Raw genomic sequence first — 12,632 nt, forward strand, 5'->3', positions numbered from 1 at the left:
GTATGCATGGTAATTAAGGCAGCTGATACCAATCAACAATAGTAGAAACATGTCATTTCAAAAATTGTTTTAATTAACACGCCACTGGATTCTACGTAAAAATATTGTGTCTCATGTCCCGAACCGCCATAATATATAACATAACACATGAGTTCCATTCGTACGACGCAGTCCGATCCGACCGTCTGTCCATCATTTTGACATGAAAGTTTTGAAGGTGCCGCTTGTTTAAGTATGTAGGTATACGGGGAATCAAAATAGCAGTACCGGATCAGATCATTATAGTACTAACCACAATTTTAGGCAAGAGCCAAAAGGCTAGATATTCCATTTATTGTTCAGTATGATACCCATAGTCCGCCTCACCTTGACTTTACAGTACAGGCTCTTATGATCAACAACGATGCCAAATGTCATCAGAATATTATGATTTGAAGAAGATGGTCGTATTTGTAATCTATAAAATCGGCATCGCCGCGCTAAAAATACACACTTTAAGATGAATCTGACAGATTTTTCTCACAAAAACAAAAAAAATCACTTTTAATGCACCACAATAACTTACGGGCTCAAAAACAATGTCACTTAACTTTGTGGCTGCTCGGACAGTAAGACTTCTCTTGTATTACCCCAGTTATTTCTTTATTCACACAAACTTTTTTTAAGTCGAAATTCCATGCGAAAAAACTTCTTGCACAGCATTATTACTATTTTACTAACGTGAAGACGATTCTTTTTCTTAAAATTACATCGCCGGATGGACTCCAGTGCCAAAATTAGCGTAATAGACATTTCGCTCTTTTCATTCTTCCTATTTAAGCAAAAAAAACCACTTCCTTTAACAAATTCAACATTGTTATTAACCCGGCGTTACTCGAAATTTCTCTATATCGCCATAACTGATCAAACACCTGCATCGCTTAGCCCGCACGTGACATTGTTTGGCAAAAAACAAGAAATTCTTGTCCGATGTCAACTTTTTATCACACTTTAAACTCGCGTTTTAAAAAGTTTGATTAAAGTTACCTGTTTTAAATTGATCATATAAACTAAATACAGCAAATAGATTTAAATGAATTAAATAATTATCAACTAAATTTTGCAATGAAAAAACTAACATGAAAATGACAATTCAACAATGAAAAAAAATCCCCAGATCTTATGAAAGAACTTGAATTATGTTACATATACAGGTTGTCCTGAGTGCTATTTCCGATATTTAGACCGTGACTCGCTCTCATCTTCGACAACCTAAAGAAACGGCACTCTCGTGTAGTTTACACAACAGTAATTTACCGATCTCAAAATTGGAGACGTTTTTTGAGGAAGCGAGATGCTCAATTGCCCATTTTTTTATTGAAGAGAACAATCACTGTTTTTCCATTTAGAGTTTCTCTATAGTGCAAAATATAAGTTATTTCTCTCGACCTAGTAAATTCACTTACCTAGCGTTATACTTTTCACCTCGATAACAATTTACTTTACAGGTACGATGTAGTTTACATTAACCTATCGAGTATACCAGACTGGTTCTACGAAAAAAGTCCATTGGGTAAAGTTCCTGCTCTAGAAGTCGAGAGTGGAGATGTCATTTATGAGAGCTTAATAATTGCCGATTACTTAGAAGACATATGGACGACACATCCGTTATATCCTAGGGATCCCCTTCAGAAGGCAAAAGATCGCATTTTAGTTGACCAATTTAACAAGGTATGTGAGACACATTGGATAACTCTTGCTTGGTACCCATTCATATGGTTTTTTCCTTGTTTGTGTCCAATTGGGGAGGCTTCAAGCATCTTATGTTCGTTGGTCTCTTATAAATGCATTGCTGTCATTACTCGGAGTAACCCTCTATAAGTTGGAGCAAGCTCAATGAAACCAATAAATACACTTTTAGGACACAAAATACATTTTTGACAAATACAAGTATTACAGGCGACCCACGTTTAGCTGAAGCACTAGACGAATGCGCGTTGAGCCAATGGCAGCGCTACTGCGCTACTGGTAGAAATTCTATCCAATGGTGGTTGAAAAACATGTATAGACGGCTACGCGCTAGTGCTTCAGCTTGACGCAGGTTGCCTGTACATAATGTTCCAAGATTATATCCAAAAGCTAGTGTTTGGCAGTGTTGCCAGATTAGAGATTTTAATCCGAAAAACATATTCCAAGCCGTTCCTAATGATTCCCACACCACTTGCGCTTGGTTTGATGTGTAAATGGGCCATTTCCTTGCAAAATTTTTAGTACCGATCTTGGTTTCTTTGACCATTTTATAGCAACAGTACGTAACTAATCAAAATTGTCATATTTTTCACTACTTACATATACTGACCTATGGGACTTCAGAGAAGGATAAAAATTACCATGAAAGCTCATATGTCCACAATGCGTCTAGCAAGAGTCGCCTAAAGTGTGACTGGAGTACCTACATGTAATGTTCTTACACACTATTTTTCAGGTAATAAACGCCATGTTCAAACTAATCCTAAATACAAATCGAAGTTACATAGAGGATTACAGGAGTATAATAGTCGAAGGGCTCGCTTCGTTCGAGAACGAATTAAAAAGACGAGAGGGACCTTTCTTTAGCGGCCATAAACCTGGAATGTTAGATTATATGATTTGGCCGTGGTGCGAACGAGCCGATTTATTGAAACTATTCGGCAGCCATTTCACAATCAAACCCGATTACTATAAAAAATTGGTGAGATATAGCAAACATCCTTACATTTGAACATAGTGAGATTGAATTTTGTAGATGGAGTGGCGTACCTTAATGCGTGATGATCCGGCTGTGAAAAAAAGCTACATCGATAGTGCCACTCACATAAGATACGTTCAGTCTTATCGTGCAGGTGTTCCGGACTATGATATGGTTATTTCTGTGTAAATGATTGTTGCTACTGCGTGGTTATTTCTTCCTGTAATAAATTCAGATTCTGGCACTAATTAAGCACAAAATATATTTATTTAAATGTTTGTTACTGATACTATTAAACTGTAAGATGCGCCTTATATTTAGATATATAGTTTATGTATAGGTGTATGGTATACTAACACTAATGTGCATTTATTTTGTATAGAATATGTAATTTTAATAAATTTTGCACCTGAAAAGGTAACTATTTTCTGATCTACACATCATGATGAACTGCTTAGCCGGTTTAATCTGCAATCATTGGAGAAAAGACGTATTTGCAATAGTCTTAAATTTACCCATGGTCTATTACATAACCGTATTGATTGTCCTAGCGTCCTGTCCCTATTTAACTTTCATGTTCCGCCTCATACTAGTCGCTATCCGTTAGTTTTTCTTAATCCGACACCCAAAACGAACTTGCTGTTAAAATCGCCAGTGTGTTTGATGTCACAAAATTGTAATCAATACTGCACACAATGTGATTTAAATATCTGCTCATTATCAGATGTAATTAATCTATTTCATTAATCTTTAATTGGTTTGTCATTTCGTAGATATATATGTCTCCTTACATTTGAATATCTCTTTATTTTTTTATTTTTTTTGATAATCAATTTATAGTATATTATGTTTATTTTTCAATCATGCCATATTTAATTTCTGTAATTGTTCTGTAATTGGATGTACAAACATCTGTTGGACAATAAATCATTATTATTATTATCATTATTATTATCATCAAATTTATGGTACCTAAGTCATACCTACTATCTAAATTGTCCCAGTTATTTGCATTGGATTCCTTTTACGCTAGGTACCTAATTTAAATTTATCTTTGGCATTCAATTTGCTTATTTTATATTTTTTTCCAATTCCTACATTGTTTTATTGAATTTAATCCTTAATTTTTGTGCATTAACAGGTAATTTTAATTAAAACATTTTTGTTTTCTTGTAAACAATTCATCGAAAAATGGATTTAAATCGGTCGGTATTGGAAAAAATAATATAAGCAACACTGGATTAAACTAGTTTTTGTTCCCTTAAGAATATTAAAGCCCTCGGCGGGCTTTAAACCATTCTCTCAGGAACAAAAACTCTTCTCAATCCCTTGTTACTGGTTTACTGCGCTGGTTTAAGGGTGCTAGGGATACAGGATAGGCAACACACAATGGTCACTGATATTTGCAATAAAAGTCGAAACTTTTGAGTAATTTTTGAAGCCCAAATATTAATTCTAACTAGAGGTCTTATCGGAAAATGATAGAGATATAGAGAGTCATTAAATGTAGCAATTTATTTTTTTGATAAAATTATTTAAGTCGTGTATAAACGATAATCTTGAATTTACTAAGAACGCGAATACTGGCCTTAGTAAAAAAAATATTTAAAAAGTAAATCCGCACAGTTTATTTAGTAACTAAGTGGATTAAAAAAATATATTACGAACTGCTTCAAATTAAATTAACGTAATTTTTACTCAAAAGTTTATATAAACTATAGCGACGGAAGAAATGCAATACCATAATATGGCAATACCTTCCATACAATGACGATAGGCAACTCAGGTAGCACTTTTACCTGGACAATATTAACACCTAATGACCATTATATGTACTTATATACAATGGTTTATGACCCTATTAGACCAGTAACAAAAGAATCTCAATGCCTTCCATTTATTCGTCTATTATAGTACCAACGATAATTGACGGATAATTAAAAAAATATTGTACATCAATAAATGTAATATTCAGGAGTAACAACGTTTTCATTTTTTAGAACCGTTTCATACATTTTTTTCATACATTTGATGTAGGTATATTGTTACCTACTTATCAAAAAACAATTTAATAATATCGATTACATAAAAATTATGTACAATTTGGACTATGTATGATGTATGTATTAGATAAACATGAATGCAAGCGACGAGCGATGGACTGTCTCACTTTGTGCTCACTTTCTCGAAAACTCCAGGGCATCGATTCCCGAAGTTAGTCGATATGCTCCGTGATGTGCATGTGATGCAATGAATAAAGAATACTAGGGAAGGAGCATTAATCAAGTTGTATCATATATATAAGAGAAGTATATATATGAGTTGTATACGAGAGAGAGTGCGACGGAAGCCGGCCATTTGCAAAAGCCACTTATGAGTCATTTTTGTTGTGACCGTTGCAGTGACATACAAAGAATGGTTAGTTCTTGTGCTTGTGGTTGCTCCAAAATAGAAAAAAATAAAACTTTGGGAATTACATTTCATGTGTAAAAGCCGCTTTACATTAGGCAATTTTCGTGCAATGCAAGAGCAATGCAAGTTAAGATACGTTACTGCACATGTTCATACGCAATTCAGGTGCAAGAAAAATAAATAGAGAAAGTTCTATTTCACTTGCAAGTTTGGCGCAAGTTCTAGTAACTTTTCTAGTAATTTTGTCAATACCACAATTTATTTGGTTTCGCGTGTGTTATTTTTTTAATAGCAAGCGGCACCACATAACATTTCCTTTTGTTTGCTCATACCTAATGGTCAATTTTATTAAGTTTCAAGAATAACCTTCTGTGTAAACAAACTGAAAAGTTTCAATTTTTGAAAAATATGTTGTCAGTACTGCAACACTTTTCTGAACTTGCACAAAAGTTGCAACACAATTGCATAAATGTAAAACCGTATAAGCAATGCAAACTACTGTCCGCCATTTGCAAAAGCCATCGCGGTCGCACGTATATTGTTCATATGCTCCTTCCTGGTATTCTTTATTCATTGGTGTGATGTGACCGGCTGCCATGACGTCATGATCGTATACGATAGGCATAAGTTCAAGTTTAGCTGCATTCCCGAATCGTGGACAAACTATGAGCTAACCAATCACAGACAAGAATTCAACTGTCATTTGTCAGTTTTGTATTTTGTTTTGTTTTTGCATTATGGATACTGTTATTAATAACCAGAAAATCGTCGAACAATTCCATGTTTTATTTCACAGAAAATATGTGAATTTATAAGTTAGGGCACTGAATAACCTCTATTGCAAAACAGCTGCAAGATCCGTCCTGTAGTTGCAAGTGCGCATGACTTTCACGCAACGAGTGGTCTAGACCAGTCGTTACGTTCGATCAACTTATCGCTCGATGTGGTAGGTTCGAGAATGCAGTGACATTCACGTTCACATCAAGGTCAGTCGATGTGAACAAAGCACATCTTCGGGAATCGACGCTCTGGTTCACATCGACTGACCTTGATGTGAACGTGAATGTCACTGCATTCTCGAACCTACCACATCGAGCGAAAAGTTGATCGAACGCAACGACTGGTTTAGACCACTCGTTGCGTGAAAGTCATGCGCAGTTGCAGCTACAGGACGGATCTTGCAGCTGTTTTGCTATAGAGGTTATTCAGTGCCCTAACCTATAAATTCACATATTTTCTGTGAAATAAAACATGGAATTGTTCGAGGATTTTCTGGTTATTAATAGCAGTATCCATAATGCAAAAACAAAACAAAATACAAAACTGACAAATGACAGTTCAATTCTTGTCTGTGATTGGTTAGCGCATAAAGTTTGTCCACGATTCGGGAATGCAGCTAGACTTGAACTTATCCCTATCGTATACGATCATGACGTCATGGCAGCCGGTCACATCACATGCACATCACGGAGCATATCGACTAACTTCGGGAATCGATGCCCAGGAGCGTTAAATCTCAGGCGCAAAAGCGCGCAACTTTAAGGACGCGTAGCGCCGAATGCTTGCGTTTCCGGACACGAGTTCCTTATGTCAAAATGCTTGTATTTGCACCCGCAATAACACCTCAAAATATCTAAATCGAATTTACTAACACCCTGTATATGTAGTAGATATACGTTTTCAACTTTGATTTCCTATTCTATATTCAAAGGTTTCCAGTTAATACTCTTTGGTATTACCAAAACATCACAAACCGTTGTTGAATAGCCGCTAATGAGGGTCTGGAATCTGGTTTTATTGTAGGTACATGACGTCATTTGCAGAGAGCTTATTATGCCTGGTGACTCGAATTGCACGATTGGTTGCCTATATAATTATTTACGTTGGCGCAGCTCAAATTTTGAATGTCCTGTCCCTATATAGCCGCCTTAACAACGCTTTAAACTGCTTTATACCGCTGCCTCGCTAAAAAACAGCTATGGTGTTCTGTGGTTAACATCACATTTCCTGGGTTGTTCAAAATCACCTCTCTTGGGAGAAATAACGGGCGATCAAAAATGAGTTGCTGTCGAGTCGCCTTTGGAAGTTCAAGTTAAATACGATTTCCCATTTAAACAAAAGTTCCAAAGGTGACTCGAAAGCAACTGATTTTTGATCGCACAGTATACAATGGTATTATAGTGTATTATAAATAGATTACGCGCTTGCGTGATGGCTTGCGTATAACCCTAAACAAACCGACATACCCCAGCTCAGCTCATTAAGTTTTTTTTATTGTACACTTGTGACGTGATTCAACTCTTATTCAACAAAAAACACATTTATTTATAATAATTAGTGTTGTTAAATGTTAGGTATGAATGGAGATAATGATACACTACTCATTAAAATCGAACCAAAACAAGAAGAAGAAATCCATTCCTTCTTTCAGGAACACATTTCAGTAAGCAACGAAGTTTTGGTAACAGTGAAGGACGAAATTACCATTAGTACACCATCTTCAACATATCTGTATAATGAAGAAGTAGAACCACACTATGACTTTCAACGTCACCTTTTAACCCAATGTAAAACAGTGTCTAAAGAGTGTAAATTGTCTGATTGTGATTATGAAACAAATGATACAAGCATCTATAAACGACATCTTCTAACACATCAAGTTTCTCAGGACTTTAAATGTGCTGCATGTGATTATGAGACAAATCACAAGCACAATCTCAAACAACATCTTCTAACACATAAAGTGTCTAAGGATTTGAAATGTGCGGATTGTGATTATGGGACAAATAATAAAAGGTACTTCAAAAAGCACCTTTTAAGACATAACGTTTGTAATGATTTTAAATGCGCTAATTGTGATTATAAGACAAATAATAAAATATACTTCGAACGACACCTTTTAAAACATAAAGTTTCTAAGGATTTTAAATGTCATAATTGTGATTATGAGACAAATAATAAAACATACTTCAAGCGACATCTTTTAAAATATAAAATTTCTAAGGATTTTAAATGTGGTGATTGTGATTATCAGACAAATGATAAAACATACTTTAAACAACACCTTTTAAAACATAAAGTTTCTAAAGATTTTAAATGTGCCGATTGCGATTATGGGACAAATGTTAAATGCAACTTGAAACGACATCTTTTAAAACATAACACTTTTAACACTAAACATTTTAAATGTGCCGATTGTGATTATGCCACAAATGATAAATGCAGCCTAAAGCGACATCTTTTTACACATGAGGTTTCTAAGGATTTTAAATGTGCTGATTGTGATTATCAAACATATAATAAAACGTACTTCAAACAACACCTTTTAAAACATAAAGTTTCGAAGGATTTTAAATGTGCTGATTGTGATTATGACACAAATGTTGAAAAGTACTTCAAACAACACCTTTTAAAACATAAAGTTTCTAAAGGTGATACTTCTGATTATGCAACAAATAAACTCATCTTCAAACAAAATCTTTTAACACATGAAGCTTCTAAAGTTCTCAAATGTGCTACTTGTGATTATGGGACAAATGTTAAAAGCAGTTTCAAACGACATCTATTAATTCATAAAGTTTCTAAGGATTTTAAATGTGCTGATTGTGATTATGAAACAAATGATAAATGCACCTTCAAACGACATCTTCTAAAACATAGCTTCTAAGGATTTTAAATGTGCCGAGTGTGATTTTCAGACAAACGTTAAAACGTACTTCAGACGACACCTTTTAAAACATAACGTTTGTAAGGATTTTAAATGTGCCATTTGTGATTATGGCACAAATTATAAATGCACCTTCAAACGACATCTTCTAAAACATAAAGCCTCTAAGGATTTTAAATGTGCCGAGTGTGATTTTCAGACAAACGTTAAAACGTACTTCAGACGACACCGTTTAAAACATAACGTTTGTAAGGATTTTAAATGTGCCATTTGTGATTATGGCACAAATTATAAATACCCCTTCAAACGACATCTTTTAAAACATAAAGTTTCTAAGGATTTTAAATGTGCTGATTGTGATTTTGAAACAAATGATAAATGCACCTTCAAACGACATCTTTTAAAACATAAAGTTTCTAAGGATTTTAAATGTGCTGATTGTGATTTTGAGACAAATTATAAAGCGTACTTCAAACGACATCTTTTAAAACATTTTAAATGTGATTAGGGAATAATATATATAATAATGTTTGTATATTTTACCCAACAGATGTGTATCCAATCAACGGACAAAGTCCATATAACAAATACGCAAACAAGTAGGTACAGTAACAAAAAAGAAAAGTTTAAATATATGTATAGAATAACAGTAAAATTAAAAATACTCATATAACAAAGACAGAAAAATATTTTAACATTATAATATTAATTACTAATACTTGAACCCTAGATACAGGGTATAACTACACCTTTTAAAATATAAAGTTTTGAAGGTTCTCAAATGTGCTATTTGCATCTTTTGAAAGTATAATTTCGAAGGATTTTAAGTGTGCTAATTGTGTGACAAATAATTAATTTGACTTTCAGCAACACCTTTTGAGATACATTAGACGTTATCTTCAAATCACAGGTGCATCTGAAATTAGCTCATTGAAAGGAGTAAATTTAACAATTATGTACACTATGTCGGAAAAACGGTTTTGTTTTTAGCGCCTTTAATTGTTTTCCACTAGGCTGATAGTGTGACTCGGGCACTGCTAATTAACTGCTACAATTTGAATAATTAATTTAGTCCATAGATACATTAAAAATTGTTTTATTATATATTTCACAAAATGCATTATAACTACTTACTTCTAGATTACAATAAAATAAAATTTATAAACATACCAGATATTGCAAATGTAATAACGTGTATCATTGTTTGAGTTCACTTAAACTGTAAAGGCTCCCTTTTGATGTGTTTGCATTGCTACCCACATACCATTCAATATCTTATGAACCTACCTTTTAAATCCAAAAAAAAAATTTAAAGGAATCTTATGTATATACTATGTACCTATATACACTCATTATGGACATAAGTATTTTAAGTCCAGTATGAATATATTTTAGAAATATATATTTTTGTACACAAAGTATATCTAAAGTATATGCATTTTAAATCGAAAACATGAATCATGTACATTTGTATATATGTATATTAAAAAACACCTTATCATATAACCACCTTACCTCTTGATCATATTGTATATGTTATATATATTGCTGTGTTTATTTCGTCTGGCAGGATGAAATTTTCGGAAATCTTAAGATGGACAAGGGCGGTCTTTTTTTGTGTAATTAACTTTCGTAATGAAATTTTATTAATGTCATTGGTCTATGTAACGGCTTGGAAATTAGGTATTATTGTCATACGAGAAAGCGGTCAAGGATGTTTTTGTTTACATTTTATTTAACGTAGACATTTCTGGGAAGTTTGTTTGGTCTTTATCTGTGATCAAATGTAAATGCTTAATTTAATTGACAGGTGGATGTGATTTATCGCCTTTTCTGTGTAGTTAAGAGATGAAATTTTATTTTTCCTAGAATTTAAGTTTGGATTTATCTCTTAATGTCTGATAACGAATTGATTTATTAAATTATTCGACCTTTATTTTTTGGTCTATTAACGTACGTTGAGGGGATAATCCTTGTTGTCAACTGTGTATGATCGGTTGTTGTAATTTTTAATTTCGGAAGAACGGTTTCGCCTTAAATAGGACGTAAACAAGAAAAGCATCGCTTTTAGCCGCAGGCTACGCAGTCTTTTTCATATAAGTAAATTAATGTAAAATTAATATTAACTGAGATTATAAAAAGAATATCCATACTTTGAACCAACCCTGTATGTAATTTTTTTAATTTTGTAAGTTTAATGGTTCTCTAAATATTACAAACACTATTTGAAAGTCCATTAGTAACAATTATTTAAAAAATAATAATTTCTATTGCGCGTTCGCGTGTTTCTAAAGTCGCGCTATTTACTAAAACTTTACAAAAGACCATTTCTTAAAAATTCCTTCTGAAAAACATTTTTGTGTCCTTTGGTCACAATTCATTCGATGTACGTGACACAATTGTACTAACAATAAAAAAGTTTCTCGCATGGTGAATTTTGCTCTGCGCGGATAATTAATGCCAGATACCAGATAAGGCTTTATATACGCATAATTGGAGGCGCATATCATTCTAGTTTAAGACACCGAAAGAATTATAATGATATCGTTCCTAGAAACAGAAATATGACGGTGGAAATATAGAAAAACACGGATTTATTATCTTCGTTTTATCTTCAACGACTTTAAACCTTAAAATTAACAATTTCCATTGTTACTAAAAATTAACAAACACCATAATTTAATTGTCTGTACCATTGACCAGCTCTCGTTGAAATTTCGTGGCTCTATATTAAACGAATTCGTAGTAAAAACTAAATAGTCGAGGCGCGTACGGATTTTCCATACGCCATAATGTAATTAATGTGTCCCGAACTTACTCCTAAGGTCACGTGACTTTTTCGAGCGCTCCGGCCTGTAAGTATCGTAGGCCTCGAATGGAGCCATTCCCCAGGTATTACAACACATACATTAGACAAAACTAAAAGATATTAAATGTGCCTCGCCGGACAGTAGGATTACCCAAGCCCAGTGGGGTGCCTGTGGACGTGGGCTAGAGTTGTTGGGTTTCGGAACGAGTGAAACTGATAGTGTTTGGTTCACCCAATAAACACACACACTTCCCTCTTGGCTACTCAAGCTTATCACAGCACAATAAACAAATATAACAAAAGGCAATAAAATTATCCAACCTAGACCAAAGAGGTTCGAGAGTGACTAGAAATCACTATACACAAATATCGGAACATATACAAATATGTACAAAACGGACACAGCCCTACCGACAAAAAAAAAATTGCCAACACCAGCAAAGGTTACACCTTATACAACTGACCGATAGAAAATTAGTTACATAAGTAAAGGGTTATAATCTGCATTTACGTTAGACACATTCATAGATAATTAAATTAAGCAAATACCTCACCTTATATAAAAAGCAAAAGCACACAGCAATGTTTAAGGTATAACAAAAATATATCAAGATAAGCCATACTTCACACTTAAGCCGGTTACAAAAAAAAAGATGCTGAAAACACTCTCTGCAGCTTACCTATTTATCAACTTCCCCACTTGATCCCTTAACACCCCTAAAATCCATCCGAAAAACGCCCATATTCCCTTCATTTCACGCATTTCTAGGAAAATTCTAACTGCAGTTGCTGAGATGCAAACAGATGTCTTCCGAGAAATTCCACCCGTCTCATCTTCGCTCTCTTTCTTTCCCACCAGATTTCGGTTGGCAGCCTTTTGTAACTAACATGATGTATGGGGTGCTTCGTATTTACAATCATATTCACACGGTGTTGCTAAGGTTGGGGCATCTCATCGTTAAGGCGTGAAACGTCCATAAGGGCTATTAAAAACAAATTTGAAAGTGCACTCTTCGCCTCTTGCTCACGAGCGGTTT

General features: G+C 34.1%; 1 protein-coding gene across 1 annotated transcript; it reads left to right on the plus strand.

Moving 5' to 3' along the window:
* Window positions 1-578: 578 nt before the first annotated feature.
* LOC116174643 (pyrimidodiazepine synthase-like) lies at window positions 579-3,139 on the plus strand. The gene is made up of 4 exons (XM_031492584.1): window positions 579-608; window positions 1,450-1,710; window positions 2,465-2,710; window positions 2,765-3,139. Exons 1-4 carry the CDS (start codon window positions 579-581, stop codon window positions 2,894-2,896), a joined length of 669 nt encoding a protein of 222 aa, XP_031348444.1. The 3' UTR covers window positions 2,897-3,139.
* The last annotated feature ends 9,493 nt before the right edge of the window (window positions 3,140-12,632 follow it).

This window comes from Photinus pyralis, unplaced genomic scaffold (genome assembly GCF_008802855.1).
Source record: "Photinus pyralis isolate 1611_PpyrPB1 unplaced genomic scaffold, Ppyr1.3 Ppyr1.4_LG6, whole genome shotgun sequence".
Classification (NCBI taxonomy): domain Eukaryota; kingdom Metazoa; phylum Arthropoda; class Insecta; order Coleoptera; family Lampyridae; genus Photinus; species Photinus pyralis.